Source organism: Triplophysa rosa, linkage group LG5 (genome assembly GCF_024868665.1).
Source record: "Triplophysa rosa linkage group LG5, Trosa_1v2, whole genome shotgun sequence".
NCBI lineage: Eukaryota > Metazoa > Chordata > Actinopteri > Cypriniformes > Nemacheilidae > Triplophysa > Triplophysa rosa.
Window position 1 is genome coordinate 18,066,304 of NC_079894.1, and position 16,439 is coordinate 18,082,742.

The 16,439-nt window shown below is 38.8% G+C and overlaps 1 protein-coding gene and 1 long non-coding RNA gene across 2 annotated transcripts in view; one reads left to right on the forward strand and one right to left on the reverse strand.

Annotated features, from left to right (window-relative positions):
* The window catches only part of wnt3a (wingless-type MMTV integration site family, member 3A), a 19,739-nt gene continuing 3,300 nt past the window's right edge, over positions 1–16,439 (forward strand). The window contains exons 1-3 of the mRNA XM_057334338.1: positions 1–417; positions 6,646–6,887; positions 16,143–16,408. Of these exons, the coding sequence (XP_057190321.1) occupies positions 344–417; positions 6,646–6,887; positions 16,143–16,408 (582 nt within the window). The 5' untranslated portion in view covers positions 1–343. The remainder of the gene's footprint in view (positions 418–6,645; positions 6,888–16,142; positions 16,409–16,439) is intronic.
* Positions 6,800–16,439, reverse strand: part of LOC130554596 (uncharacterized) — a 26,739-nt gene continuing 17,099 nt past the window's right edge. Inside the window, exon 3 of the long non-coding RNA XR_008962999.1 lies at positions 6,800–6,897. This is a non-coding gene — a long non-coding RNA (uncharacterized LOC130554596). The remainder of the gene's footprint in view (positions 6,898–16,439) is intronic.

Sequence of the window (16,439 nt, forward strand, 5' to 3'; positions counted from 1 at the left end):
TATATAACACACACAACCCTCGCATGTCCCAAATAACTATTAAAACAGTGTCTTGAGCATTGCCGTTCAGGCTGACTGACTGACTGGGTGACTGTATCATCAGAATTTCCCCCGTGGCAAAAGCCTCTGATTGGGTCCGAATGCAAAGCTGCTCTGAACTATAATATTTGCCTCATGAACGCGCACAGGAGACGGCTGTAGGATTATCGGAGAGAAATATCGCTCATCATCACTTTGTTTTTTCTCATTGACAAACGCGGGCGAGTATGTGTGCGTGAGCGTATGTGTGTGTGTGCGTGCGTGTGTGCGAGTGCGTGTCTGTTTAAGCCAAACTTTTTTAAGGATGATATATCTTGGATATTTCCTGTTTCTTTTTTGTGGGCTCACGCGTGTCATGGCAAGTTACCCGATATGGTGGTAAGTTTTGTGTCTTTTTTAACCTTTCTCTGTGAAATATAATGTGTAAAGTAAGCTTACATGACAAGTTTTCGAACTTGAGAATTTTGTTATGTCTGTGACGTCAGCTGTTACCGTTACCGGTAGGCGATTGATTATTTGATCAGGATCAATTTGATTGTAATCATCAGAGTCATAACGCAGAACTTGACGTAAACATGCCCATGTCCTATCAGTCTGTCTCTCGTGCACCTGTTAATTCGTGTAGCCCCTTAATAATATATACTTAATCTTAACATTTTTAGAAACATGTTTAGTATGACACACATGGCCAATTTCTTTCTTTAAAGTAATTATTTTAACTTATTATATAAATCGTACTAAAACATTCTGATTCATTGTTACAGTTTGTGCTAGGTTTGAGCCTGTAATACTGATTTATCTTTAGAATAATTAATAAAACCATGATATATATATATATATATATACACACACACACACACACAAAAATGTCATTTATCAGCCTTGTTTAATTTGTTGGTCAGAAATTACCTTTATCTGAACTCGTTTAAATTATTGCATAAAAGTAGAATAATATTTGTATTATGGTGTTTTCATTCACATTACTATAAATTGCATTTTAAATAAAACAATTGTAAAATACAATATGCAACTTTAGTTAAAAGAAATAACAAATGTATGTCGAATATGTTGACCAATTATATTGTGATTTCAGACAGAAAATCACTGGTGTATTACAATGTATTTTATTACAATTAAAATATTAGGCTTGTCCAAGGTACAGTGCTGATCTGAAAAACACTCGAGAAGTTCTCAAGCACTTCTTCACTAATTTCACTCACATACTTTAAAGATCATTGTTTCAGGGAGGCAAGACAATAAAGCAGAGTTTTCTCAGTGGTTGTAAAAGCTGTAATTGAGTAGGTCATTAGTCACAGTCCAGGCCGCTCTTTTTTGTTAATTGTTGTCTGTCTGACCCTCTTGAGATTTTAAAAGCTGTGCTTTCTTTCTCATTCACAAGGCCAGTTCAGTTTAAACTAAGAAGAGCATCCGGAAGTTTCTGTTGCTTGTTCTGGCCAACTCAGGTGTATGCATGGCGAGCAGGACACAAATGCTAATACTAACTAGTGAAAAGTGATAAGTGAAAAGTTTTTTAATCTGCATTTCCCATAGTATTTGATTATGGATTCCAGCTGGGATAATATTCATTTGTCTGGGTTGCAGCAGATAAAAAAAAGCAAGGCGCTACACAGCATATCAAGGGGAACTGGCAAAATGTTTACTTTGAATACACATTAAATTGCATTGGATTAATATCAGATATATGATATATAAACCTGATTGTTAAATATTTTACAAGGATAAACAGATATTTTTGGATATTTCCAAAGCCAAAAGTATTGGTTTCCCCTTACGGAGATGACACACATCAAAACATATTAACATCACTGGTCAATTTAACACACAAGGGGTGGGCTGGGGTTCTCCGGCTGGGAGAGTTACGTGATAAGTGCACAGTCACCACAGCTGCAGGTTATCATAAGGGTGATAGAGGCCATGAAAAAGAAAACCCTAAGAGCAAGCTGTTTTGCTGTAACAGAAACTATGAGTCAAATAGTATGTTTGTACACGATGTGACTTTGAACACATGCTAACCCACAATCTAACGTTGCATTATTCTTTGTTTCTGGGTGAAGACCATAGTGGATAGATGTGATTGGCATAGGGCAGGTATAGAGAGCAGGTTCATGGCTTCCTGGATCTCTTCATGACATGGTGTTGCCTGGCTGCACCCTACAACCCCCCCTCCCGTCCCCGTACTCCACCTTAAAAGATAAATACCTGGAGGTGAAAGCTTGCCACACATTCCTTCCCCCAAACACTTCTTTCTTGATGTCAAAGTCGGCTCTGTGGCCCCGGGGCCTACAAGTAAAGTGGTAATTCAGAGGTGCGCTTGCTTGGGCTTGCTGAAATATGCATTAAAACCTAGACTGGATCACTTCAGATGAGAAGTGAGCAAATATAGCTATGACTTCTGAGCAAAGGGATTGTTCATTTCTGTCCTTTTGTCTTTTAATTACCCAGGTTTAAGAGATTTGAGGGAAGTAAAGACGGCACTGTTCTGCCAGGGTGGAGGGTGGATGTCAAATTGGCCATCCGTTTAGTTGGGATATCACAAAATATGACAACTTGGCACACGAGTAGAGTTCAAAGATGAGGAATTACATGAGTTCAACATGCCCGATGCAAATGAACAACCTTCGTTTGCAGCTAAAGATCGATGTTATTACATGTCTGAGAAACATGGTCCAATCCAACCTGATCGCATTTCAGCGATACTGTAACATCAGCGACAGTACTGTAACTTTTGTTTGTTTAGATCTAACACGTTGGGTTCAACTTGTCAGATCTCCGCTGTGTTGTTTTTGGAAGGCCTGGCTTCTCTGTTCTTATTAAATGATGAGCTCAATTTCATGAGCGGGCCAGACACACGCCCAAGACAGCTGAGCATGAGGACTGTCATTGAACCACCTGTTCACCTCACTCAGCGCTGGTGACGTCTCAAATTCATCAGCTTCTGGCAGAGCACAATACCAAAGTACGAGGTGGTGATTTTAGCCGTCAGCAGAGCCTATTAATTATCACTTTACTGTGACTGCAGTGTACCTGAGAGCTGTCCACGCTTGAGGAAAGTTTCACCCACAAACCGTTTGCTGACTATGAAAACAGTGAAATGGATAGTTTGACTCGTGAAATCTCATTGGATGAGCCAAAATGAAAGCTGTCACACCTGGAAACCACACAACTGAATACTACATCAATGAAATGAATGGCTACAGTTAGAATAATTAACTTTATTACGCTTTATATTTTACAAACTTAAACCCCATAAGAATGAAAAAAATCACAGATGAGATCTTTTTCATATCTTAATTATTTCTCCTAGACATCAATGAGATTGAATGAAACTTTAGCTTAAAGGGACAGTTCACCCAAATTCGGTCATCATTTACTCACCCTCGAGTTCATCAGAACAAAGACATTTATGCAGATTTGGAACAACTTGAGGTTAAGTAAATGAAGAAAGAATTTTCATTTTTGGGTGAACTGTTCCTTTAATTCTCCTTTGTCTCACATATTTCTCCTGAAAAAACACCCATACCATTACAAATGTCTCCATTGGTTTCAGAAGAGATTTCAACAATTTCACATGCAATCAAGTGTCAATCATTTCTGTGATTTTATTATGAACTTAAACATTGCTCATTGAAACTATCCAGATTATTCGATTCATTTTCATTTTACAGCTCCACACCCTTAATGTATTTTAACAATTTTGTTTCTATATTTATTTTTCCTAAGGCATTTTAGGAGAAATATCCGAGACTAAGTTGATACGTACGTAAATGAAACACAACAGAGAACTCCATCAAATCTGCTGCGCTATGAAATCGCAACCTCTGATCAATAACACTTTCTCTATGTATACTTATAATTCAAAGTATTTATTTTTTGTAATTATGGATGAATGTTTTCATTAGATTCACCCTCCTGATCAATGTGAAATCAGGATGTGTTTGAGTTTGTGTATTTTTACGTAAATGTCCTGTGCCATTGGTTTGAGAGGCTACTCGGGCCCTGAGGCGAAAGACTGACAAAGGCTAAGAAAAGGTCAAATTGTAATAGGAGTTACTTAGTGAACAAATCCTCATAGTTTCGTTACACCCTGCTAGATGGGTTGGAGCTCCTCTTTATGTGTGTGCTTCATAACCTGTTGATGTCAGTTTATACAAGAGCGCGGTTCATTCAACTGATATCAAAGTGTATGCACCCAAGGATGTTTTTAGCTACCTAGAAGTGACAAGTATGTGTGCTTTGTTCTGCACTTGTTCTCACTGTTTGTAAATGAATATGTTCTCCTTCAATTGATGTACCACATTGAAACCCAGTCAAATGATGATTGGCTTTCTCTAGGCCAACAAGATTGATCTGTGGCATCCTCCATTTCCTTTACAACCAGAGATCCATAGCTTCCATACCATAACAATGGCAGAGAGGAAGTGTGGTGGAATGTAGCAGGTAGAGGAGATCAGCTGATGAGGGAGTGTCATAGTCTTTGTTATTGAGAAGGCCCTTCAGGTCTAATCACTGGTCAGGGGTCAGCCAGAGGCCTGCATGTTGTGATTACTAATCAGTCCATAACACAGGTCAACACAACCACTGCTAATTGAGGCTGCTTACACCTTGATAGACACTTCTCTGCGAGCTGTAACGCAACAGTAACCTGAAAAAAAGCTTTATGAGCTATGAGATTATGAATAGTTTCATTTTTTTATTTTATCCACAATCTTTAAACAAGCATTTTTTAAAAGATGAATTCCAATAGATGGTTTCAAAGCAACAACATAAACATTACTGCGCATGTGCACTTTTTGTAGCCCAAACGTAACTTCCGGTACACATCCGCAAAGAATACAGTCCCTGTAGAATATTTCTGAAAACGAGCAAAAGAAATAACAAGTAAATTACATTAGCTAGCATTTACATTATGTGTAGCCAGTATTATTTTGGGTTACCAGTGAAAGAACCGTTACTTGGCTAAACTTAAATGCGACAAAGTTACATGAGCCATTCAACAAATTGTTCATTTAATACAATTATTATACAATAAAATATTAATATGCATAAATATAAATTCAATACATAGTTAATATAAATAGTTGTATTATTAGCCACTAGCCAGACCGATCAACAAACACAGATCGTAAGGTAACTTGCATCCGATGAAACTGACTGACAATTTTGGAACATTTCTAGAGTAATGTTGAAATCATCAGGTGTCAGGGGCAGACTGGCTATCTGGCGTACCGGGCGTTTTCCCGGTGGGCCGCTAACGTATGGTGCCGGAACGGAGACGTTGGCTGCTTAGACGGACGTATTATAAATGCGAATATGCACGCAAAGCATGAAACTTCAACCACCACAAACGACAGATTCGGTGGAGGGCCGATGCGGGCCTAAAAATGGCAGGGTCGATTTTTCTTCCCAGGCCAGCCCTGTCAGGTGTTAAAATAAATAGGACTGGATGATTCTTGTTCTTAACATGTCTTGTTAGTGCACAATCAAAAGTTACAGAATATAAAAGAGCTAAAGTATTAAAGTTTTAAATTCACATAGTTATGTTTGCAGTCTTTATTTGTTAGCCAGAATGTTATCTTTTAATTAATTCAAGTTTACCAATAAAGCCATATGGAATATTAGCAACTAATAAAAAAGTGCTTATCCAATTGCTAACATTGGTGACATAACAGCCTGAAAAACAGTAGTGCCAATATGCTACCGACCGTTTACAGACTTTCCACAACTTACCAACTGAAACTCCAAATTATAAGTGAGGAGCGAGTCGGCACACGCAACATCTAAACCTCGTGTCATCAAAGCACAGCCGAGTTCAAACCAACGTTAGTCAAGCATCCTCTGATGCTCAGCCAGACCAGCACACTGTGTCATTACGTGAAGTCACAGATCTATTTCACTTTTGGACAGTTTAAGGATGTCGGTGGCCTTTAATGACAAGGTAGCTGTCCCGCACCGTGAACCCTTGATCTGTGAACTGCTCCGTCTCACCTGGGTCTTTCATGTTTGTTTACCACTTAACAACATGTGTTATGACTTTATCTGAACTCCTCCCACAAGGCAAAAGATCTTCAATGCCTACGACAGGTTCTGACAACAAACAAAAGCACAGTAGTTCTTACTGGTGTGTACAAGTTTTGATTTGGTGTGGTACAACTGTTGGATTGATCTCTTTATTTTGGGACCTTGAGTCTATCTATTGAGGAGTTTACATGGTACACTTTGATCCTATAATTGTTCAAATTATACCATTGTGGCTGTTTCGGTAATCACTTCAGATGAACCACCTGCTTTAATGCTCTCCTTATGAACATTTAGTCAAGAGAAATCTGTGTTTTGAGCTCATCTGAAATGTACATTATTTGACATATTTACATAGTCATTCAACAGACACTTTTATCCAAAACAACTTACAAAATGTGGAATTTACAAATTAAAAAATGAACAGTGCGTTTTAAAAGATTTGTTGGTTATAGACAGCATAAGTATATTGACTAACACATCATTTTTTACAGGACAGTTAACTGAAAATAAAGAATGTGCATCTATCTGGTTTGTACGATTCACTCACCTCCATGTTATTCACGGCAGGTCTCTAGCAGTGGGCCACCAGTACTCTTCACTGGGTACCCAGCCCATCCTCTGCAGCTCCATCCCTGGCCTGGTCCCCAAACAGCTCCGCTTCTGCCGCAACTACGTGGAAATAATGCCCAGTGTGGCGGAGGGAGTGAAAATCGGCATCCAGGAGTGCCAGCACCAGTTCCGCGGCCGCAGATGGAACTGCACTACTATCAATGATAACCTGGCCATTTTTGGACCAGTGCTGGACAAAGGTAGGACTACCTGTACAATGAGAGACAAAATGGGAATGAACAGGAATTCGTAAAGGAGAGAATGGAGAGTAGAGCGTTCAGAACAGAAAATGGCAACGGTGGCTACCATAATCTATTATATTCATGAAATCAAAGCTTTACAATAGTGGTCAACCAGTTAGTTTTTTTTTACAGCCGGTGTTGAGACTAATGTTGATTATAATGGCTTATTTATTGGCCAATCACTACTTGGTGCTATTATTATGTATGGCTCTGATCTTGGATGCTGATTCAACATTCCAGCCGTGCTAAAATACATGAAATACCTGTTCATCTAGCTACTGTGTATCACTTCTAAGCACTCACAGAGGCCAACTATACGTATTCTAGTAGGACAAATTTGGACAAATATGTAACATTATAATGAAAAAACGCCATACTTTTTTGTACATAACAGATTATTATGTAGTATAGAAAAAGGAAAGCAGAAGGCATGCTATATTGTGAGTTATGAGTCACTTCACTGGACATCATGCCTAACAGCACTCTTAAAGGGATAGTTCACCCAAAAATAAAAGTTCTGTCATCATTTATTCACTCTCATGTTGTTCAAAAACCTGCATATGACTCGTTCCTCTGTGGAATCCAAAAGAAGATATTTTAAGAGATGTCTCTGTGTCTGTGTGTGTTGGTGCGTGTCCGTGTTGTGTGTGTGGAGTGTTTTGTGTGTGGGTGTGTCTGTCTTCTGTGTTTTCAACCTTTTCTTGTTTTTGCAGGTACAACTTTGATTGTTTTGCTTGTAGTCAATGTGTCTCATGTGCAGCTGCTTTGTAACAATGAAAATTGTAAAAGCGCTATATAAATAAAGTTGTTGAGTTGAGTTGAGTTGAGTTGAGTTGAGTTGAGTTGAGTTGAGTTTGCAGTCCATACAATGGAAATCAATGGGGGCCAGTGTTGTTCAAAATATCTTCTTTCGTGTTCTGTAGAAGAAAAAAAGTCATACAGGTTTGGAATGACAAGAGGAAGAGTAAATGATGACAGAATGTTCATTTTGGTTGAATGTGACTTTAAATGTGACTGTTTTTCTAATATAACTATTTCTAATATGCATTTTATAGCTCAAATATTTAACATATATTCTTATGGGTTTTACACATTTTTGGAAGTCAAAAAGCAGGCGCCGTGCCTTTTCTGCCTGTACTTTAACCAGGAGTGAACACTACTTCACTCCAGTGCATCTTTGTATTCAGTGACAATGTAACCTTAAGGTTTCTTAATGACAACAAAACTCCCTGTTTGCACACAGCTCTGAATGCGGAGATTACGCTGTTGTTCTGCGCACGTTATTTATTCGCTGCTCTCAAATCCCACTCTCAATGGGCATTAGTCAGGAGCACTGGACTATGACAGTTCGTGCTCATGTAGCGATGCACGCGTGCAAAGTGGGTGGGGCGCGTTTTGTTTGTTTCCAGCAAAGGGAATCCCCACATTTATGGAGGACTAAACCTGCAAAAATTATAAATAAATGAATGTATAAATAAATAAATATATAAACGAATAAATGTAATAATATGAAAATAAATAAAGGAATGAATGGTTTGATAAAACAAAATAATTCGTTTTAGCTATTATTGATCTTAGCTTTAACTTTTCTTTTCATTTTTTAAATTGATTTATTATTTTTTGTGTCCATTTTTAATTATTTTTAATTATTATTATTTTATTTTTTTAGATTATTTTATTTATCATTTCCTTTTATTTTTACATTTATTTATTTATACGTTTATTTATTTTTATATTTATTTATTATCGCATGTATTTATTTCCACTTTTATTTATTTATTCTTGAATTTATTCTTACTTTTCTGTGTCTTGTATGATAATTAGATGGGTTGGTCTTGCCTACTATTGGTTCAACGTAGATTGAAGCGTTTGATCGATTACTCTTGACTTGTTTTGGACTAACGTCACGTCACTCACTGAGCGTTTGCTTCGTGTATAACGTTAAGTAACTATGGCGGGCGCACAATTAGCTAGAGAGTTACAGCATTTAACCAATGAAGTCGATAACCATGCATCAAATGACTGTGTGTCATTTAGATTAGGTGCGCTTATTGATGATTTATTACAGATTGACGGCGAGATAAATGACAAAGTTCTTCAAAATCTGTGCGAGTCAGGGGGTGCTAAGGTGGTGACCAAGTTCCGGTTACAGGTCCTCTGCCAAAGAGGTGCATGAACGACCTCAGCAGATTCGTCGATTCTGAAAGCACAAGACGACTTGATATTAAGATGTCTAATAAACACAGACTTTCTTGTTACATGATTTTGACATTCTTGTTAAGATTGCAAATTATTGATCGCCCGTAACGGCTGAAGCGAGGTGAAAAAATAAATAAAGCGATTTGACACGGGATTTGTACCCATACAATAAAGCGAGGCAGCGTGTCACTACGGTAACAATCACACTAAGCTATTTCGCAATGCTAGCTGCTGCGGATCTTTGCAATAATATCAAGATGTCACACAACAATATGCAGCTGGATGAATCAAGGGAATATGCCCGTTTTAACTTGTGACCTCTGTGTTATTTATCTCTTATGGAATGTAGTTTACGAGTACCGTTTAGTAACCACGTCTTTTTAGAAGGAATGGTTTCCATTTGATGGCCCCTGTAGTGAAAGAACGATGCTCATTACTACCGTGTTAACTTGTGACTTAAGTTCACTATGTCTCAATTCATTTACATTATGTTACATCATGTTACATTAAATCTTTACGCTTTTTCTAACCGAAAGGCTGCTTATAACTATCACTTTGACAAAGCGTTAGCTTGCGACTTCGGTTTACAAGCTCATCTGTGTAGTTAAACCTTATTACATTTTGTGCTTTATTATTTTCACCAGTTGAACTGTAACGCCACCATAGCACCCTCTGACTCGCACAGACTTTGAATGTGCTGCAAAGAGGCTAACAACCGAGGGAGAACTTTGTCATTTATCTCGCCGTCAATCTGTAATAAATCATCAATAAGTGCATCTAGTCTGAATGACACATAGTCATTTGATGCATGGTTATCGACTTCATTGGCTAAATGCTGTAACTCTCTAGCTAATTGTGCGCCCGCCATAGTTACTTAACGTTATACACGAAGCAAACGATCAGTGAGTGACGTGACGTTAGTCCAAAACAAGTCAAGAGTAATCGATCAAATGCTTCAATCTACGCTGAACCAATAGTAGGCAAGACCAACCCATCTAATTATCATACAAGAAAAGTAAGAATAAATACAAGAATAAATAAATAAAAGTGGAAATAAATACATGCGATAATAAATAAATATAAAAATAAATAAACGTATAAATAAATAAATGTAAAAATAAAAGGAAATGATAAATAAAATAATCTAAAAATAAATAATAATAATAATAAAAAATAATTTAAAAATGGACACAAAAAATAATAAATCAATTTAAAAAATGAAAAGAAAAGTTAAAGCTAAGATTAATAATAGCTAAAACGAATTATTTTGTTTTATCAAACCATTCATTCCTTTATTTATTTTCATATTACATTTATATATTTATTTATTTATACATTTATTTATTTATAATTTTTGCAGGTTTAGTCCTCCATACACATTGCTCACTGTTTGTGACTGAAAATCCAATGCATCTCACAGCAGAAACCAACCGACGTCCCTTAAAGGCATTTAAGGAATATCTCTCTATACACACACGCAGACATACTTCACGCACTCGAACGGATTACGTTGCCCACCGGTGTGTTTATATAAGGTGAAGTTTTGAATGTGTTGTTTTCTTCTGTAATCAGCTTGGATTCTTGTCTAAAGTACAAGTCTATACATAAGACAGCAGAGTTTAGGGTGATGTTGATTTAAACAGCATTGTGAATAAAAACACGGCTTAATTACATTTGATTGTAGTAGATTGCTTTATTATAGTGTGTTGAGTTTGCTAAAGCAAGTATCAGTTTTACTCTTTCAACAAACGATTTACTCTAAACTTAAATTTCATCACATACTTTATGTACTACATGAATGGGTCAAATCATTATGCCTTGTGTGGATAGCTTTGATACCATTGAAATTTGAGTCAGGTTAATTATTAAATCCCATGGACAAACATTTTTATGGACCAGAATATGGTAAATATTTGGGGGGGGTTACTTTATACAATAGGTGATTTCCTTGCATCCGCCTAGCAATGTAGCAATTGTGTGAAAAACAATCTCCTTGATATAGTTTTTTTTTCAATTAGATTTGACCTTTATTAATTATAAAGGTGTTTCAAGCCCTGCTGGAAAATCCAGCTAGAACCAGTTCGGTAGCTGGGTTTATAACCGGTACAGGCTGGTCCACGATCTAAGATCAAAGTGGATGCTGTTGAGGACTAAAAGGAATGGGATGAAGTTGGTAAGAGATGTTAGATTACCTTGGAATAGCACCAACCTTGCTTTCTTATTAAAAAAAACTATTTACCACCTTAAACTAGTATGATTTTTTTAAGTTGGGAGCTGTATGCCAGTATGTAGGCTGTTCTAAAATACTACTTTTTAGTAATTGGCTACTTTTCCAACAATTAGCTTTTAAAAGTGTGATTCATAGTGAATTGGCTCAGTTAGACAGTTAATGTAAATTATACTTTTGAAATAAAAATTCAAAAGTGGGAAAAAATGATGTATTAGTATTGTACTACAAAATGTTGACACACTAATTTCATTGCATAGTTATTATGTCATCTTTTTATTGCTAAATATTTTGTGACGTAATGCTTTCCATTAGACCTGAAAAAGGGTGTAGTATTCTATTTTTTGTGTAAACGTCCTATTAGGTTAAATATTGACCCTCATTGCTTTCCTGCCAAAAATATTATTATTATATTATAATAAAAATGTATATAAATGACACACTCATTTATATAAAACTATACAATTAGTTATATAAGATATTTAGAAGACCCTTAAATGGACAGTTCAACCACAAATGAAAGTTCTGTCATCATTTACTCACCCTCAAGTTGTTCCAAAACTGTATTAAAATCTTTGTTCTGTTGAACACAGAAGAAGATATTCTGAAGAATGTGTGAAACTAAACAGTTCTGGGGCACCATAGTAGTTTTTTTCCCCCACTATGGAAGTCTATAGTGCCCCAGACCTGTTTGGTTACAACATTTGGTTGTTTTGGTTCTTCCAAATAACATTGTTTGTGTTCAGCAGAACAACAAAATTAACACAGGTTTGGAACAACTTGCCTGTAAGTAAATGATGACGTACTTTTTATTTTTGGGTGAACTGTCCCTTTAGGCACCTTTAATGTAAATGGATGTTTTTTGTTGGTAGCATGTACTGTAGGAAGCTGCTTTTCCAAAAGGGTAGTTTGATAGTAGTGTGTGTTTGTGTGTAGAGGTTAGTTCCCTCAGAGATGCAAAAAAATCTGATCCACCATCAAAATTGATTATTCATTCAAAATTGGACTTTGAAAACGTAAAAGTGCAGAAAGGTTTCTGTGAGAGATGGGTTTAGAGGTCTGTCTAGGCATAAGGGGTAGAATATACAGTTTGTACAGTTTAAAATTCATTATGTCTATGGAAAGTCCCAATGTTGTATAAAACCAGAGCATGTGACAGTCGTTGACTTTAGGGCGCTTCAACACTGATTAGTGTGGTGTAACCGTACTGCAAAGAAATGTCATGAGATACTAGCTATTGCTCCGGTTTGTCCTGGTTTTAAGTAGATATGTTTTTAATAAGCTTTTGGCTTCGTGTTGCTGCTTTTATTCCAGTGTCATGTTGTAAAAAAGCACCATCAGAGCTGTTGTATCAGTTCAGTTCCCCCACAGTGTCCGGGCTTTGTCACCACATCAGGAAGGATGGGAGGCTGAGGAGAAATGAGGGGTCATGCTACGAGGGGCCGGAGACCGCCGAGGGTGGAGTGAATACCTATAGCCGGCTACGGCGGGAGGCGGTGCGAGTCGAGCCAATTGCTTTTAATAAACTCTCGAGCAATTGTTACATTGATGGAGAGGGCTTGAGCCCAAGCGGGCCACTGATTATGGGAGGACTCGTCAGTTCTTCTCCATTGTAGTGTAAATAGCCCCTCTATATCCCCTGCAGTTCCCCTCCTCCGGTCTAAATTGAAGGGGAGATTGGTCAGGACAGGGGTGATGGGGGGTTTCAACCAGGTCAGACTTCGGGGTCCAGGGGTGGCTTTAGTAAATCATTTTGATTGGATTAAAGCTTCTGAAGCTCTTAATAATGTGAGAGGTCAAAGCAGGCAGATTAAGTGCTTTGTCGGGGGCGGTTTAAGGGCCGTGTCGAAGCTCAGAAGCTTTTCATACAGCACCTCTCACTTTCGCTCCTTTGTGAGCGACGCCATCACTTTTGCGGAGCCGGTGTCGGAGTCTGCCACGCAGACGGATGCATGTCGGTTTCCTCTTCTGCTTTGTGCGGAGCTGAATGGAACGGCAGACCTAAGTAGCTCTTCAGTGGCTTGTTAATGACAATCAAACAGCTGTTGTAGATCTCCTCCGGCACTGTCAGCGGATCTGGATGATGCAACCACACTCATAAATGACACACTTTACATTTCAAGATCTTTGTTTTTGAAATGATGCTTACTGATTTTCAGTTTTTGCCACCTACCTTTGTCATACGTGTGTGTGTGGTGTGTATGTGGCAGACCGCCTGCAGTAACGCATTGTTTTGCGAAGGCAAACTGACTCCCCGATTTTGCCTCATCTATTTCACAGGGCCGCCGCCTCAGGGTACGTCTGCGTCAGTACTCATTAATTTACATTAACCAAAGTGTCAAAACACGGCCTGGTGGAATCCGCTCGCGATGAAAGGAGAGTCGGCACAGGTGTTCGCTAAACACACCTTTAGCAGATAACGTTGCCGGTCGCATGCGAGCTGTAATAGGACACCAGAATTAACTTGTTCCTACTGTCACTCACGCTTTTTGTTGTTATTTGAATCAGACGATTAAACTGAAAAGCAGCGACTTACGTCTTGACAGATGAGACTTAAGTAACTTCTGGTCTAGTGACGGATGTTTTTCACATTGTTGTTATGGAAATGTAGCACTTTATTAGAATGGTCCTGTCAGGGATTTATTCATGTCAACATTTATTGTGGATATATTTAGATAAATAAATAAAAAATAGCCTTCCCTCACAATTTCCTCAGACGTTTAACAAGCAATAAAATTACATCTTGGTGTCAATAAAAGCAATCCTCTCTTTTCATTGGCATTCCTCATGGGCAGCAACCGCATTGGCCGCCGCCACAAAATGAAGTAAAGGAATCCCATGACTCTTACCGCTAACACCCTCATCTAAACCAACTTTGCATGAGGTCAGGCTACCTGGGTTACGACCTCTGCCCTCAGGAGGAGAAACCGTTACAATTTAGGATGTACCGAGAGCTCTGTGCCTTTCATCAAATGCATGTTTAACTGTGCCAGGGGAGGTCTGCTCATCGGTATATCATTAACTCTGGCCAGGAAAAAAAGAATGGGGCGTGTCCAACGGAGTTGATGGTGGGACCTTAGCCCCGCCTCCTGCTGAGCCCAACTCACCACACAATATCTGGGTGACCATAAGATTAACCCAGAGAGAAAGCTCCTTTCACAATTCACACGCCCTTTAGATTGTTTTATTAAACCATTTCAATGGGGATTTCCCCGTCTGCCGACAAGTGGGGTCCAGCCAATGCATAGTTCTCTGTTGCTATGACTTAACTTTGTCCCCACTAATCACTGGCAAGGGCAAATTTCATATAAAATATCAGGGGCCTTTTGTGCAAGTAATGCGCCGTGACAGTGGCAGCACAATGGGAGATTCAGGGTCCCAGCAGGTAACAGGGACCACTTGCCATGTGAGGGTCCGGCAAAGTTAGCCAGAAGGTGGCCGGCGGGGGCCGACCATTGTCACAAATGATCAGTCTGATCAAGCTTCACCTGTCTTGCTTTCTCGCAGGTAAAGACCCCCTACCACTACAAAGTGTCTCCGTATATGTCTTTCATCCATTTTTAGCCAGTCATCCTCTGGATATTATTCTCCGTTCCGCTTCCACCCTTCTTTATTCATCTGACCAGACCGCCGTGTCATTGTCGGCCTTCGTTGACTTTATTGGCTTCCTGATCATAAAACATGGGCCACTCACAGTGGGTTTTAAATTGTAATTGAATGGCCCATTCAGACCAGACTATTCATACCTTAAACCACCACGCGATTGAGTTCACGGGTAGAAAGCAGAAGCCGCTAGTTTGACCCAGACAAAGCAAAGACCAGCTATTGTTCTAATGACCAAAACCAAATTAATTTTTATGATTGTTTTGGAAATTGTTAAAACAAAGAAGCATTATAGCTGATGTTTAAAAGACGCTTTCAGGCACCAAATCTCTTTGTCATTTGAATTGGCATTGTGGCGGCCAATTTTGCAACATCATTATCCCCACCTTGATTTTTCTAACCAGTTGAAACGTGCAACAAAGGAATACTTGATTCATATTGTCTCCACAGCAGTTTCCTCTCTCCTCCAAGCGCAAGACAGCACAAGACCACAGAGTATTTATCAAAATGTACGACCTCATTTGTTGCCTGTTGGATGTGCTTTTAAGTTCGCTCTGGGCCCTCGGGAGCACGAATCGCCACAAAATCCCCGGTTAGACAGAATATTGGAACATCTGAGGTAACAATCAACTGATATGTGTATTATTCATTTTTTTAAATGCATTCTAGTAGCACGTTGGGTCTTGCAAAGACCATTCGACAGTGAGTCTTAGCCATGAATAATATAGGTCTATTTTCCCACCTCAGAGTTGCTTAATTGAGTCTTTTCTAATTATAGACCTGTCATGCTTGTACTTATCTCTTATCTGGAAGGATATGCCTGGTCTTCCCTGACTCATGCCTCAGTAATGCCACATCACATTCACAATGAGACCTGGGTGAACTGCCTTTAGCTACAAAGTCAAACCTGTACTTTTTATGTGTTAATCTGTATGATGATGTACTCGTACAAGTTGTACAAGATGACAAAATGAAATATTAGATATACACATTCACATTTTTGTCCTCTAAAAATGGGCAAAAAATGTTGATGACTCATGTTGCACTGCAAGAGATTTTCTTAACCATTCAAATGCTTTTGAAAATGGTATATTATTTTGTATTGATTGTTTGTTGATTGTATTAAGTAACAGTGAATATTAAATTCTTAATTTTATAACATGATCATCTCTGTTCTTTCACAGCTACTAGAGAATCAGCATTTGTGCATGCGATTGCCTCCGCGGGAGTGGCGTTCGCCGTCACGCGTGCTTGCGCCGAGGGCTCGGCCACCATCTGCGGCTGTGACACACGGAGGAAAGGACCGCCGGGCGAGGGCTGGAAGTGGGGCGGCTGCAGTGAGGACGTGGAGTTTGGAAGCATGGTGTCACGTGAGTTCGCAGATGCTCGTGAGAACCGGCCGGACGCCCGCTCCGCTATGAACCGCCACAACAACGAAGCTGGACGAGGGGTGAGCTTGTTTTCTTTGTAACTACAGTTCA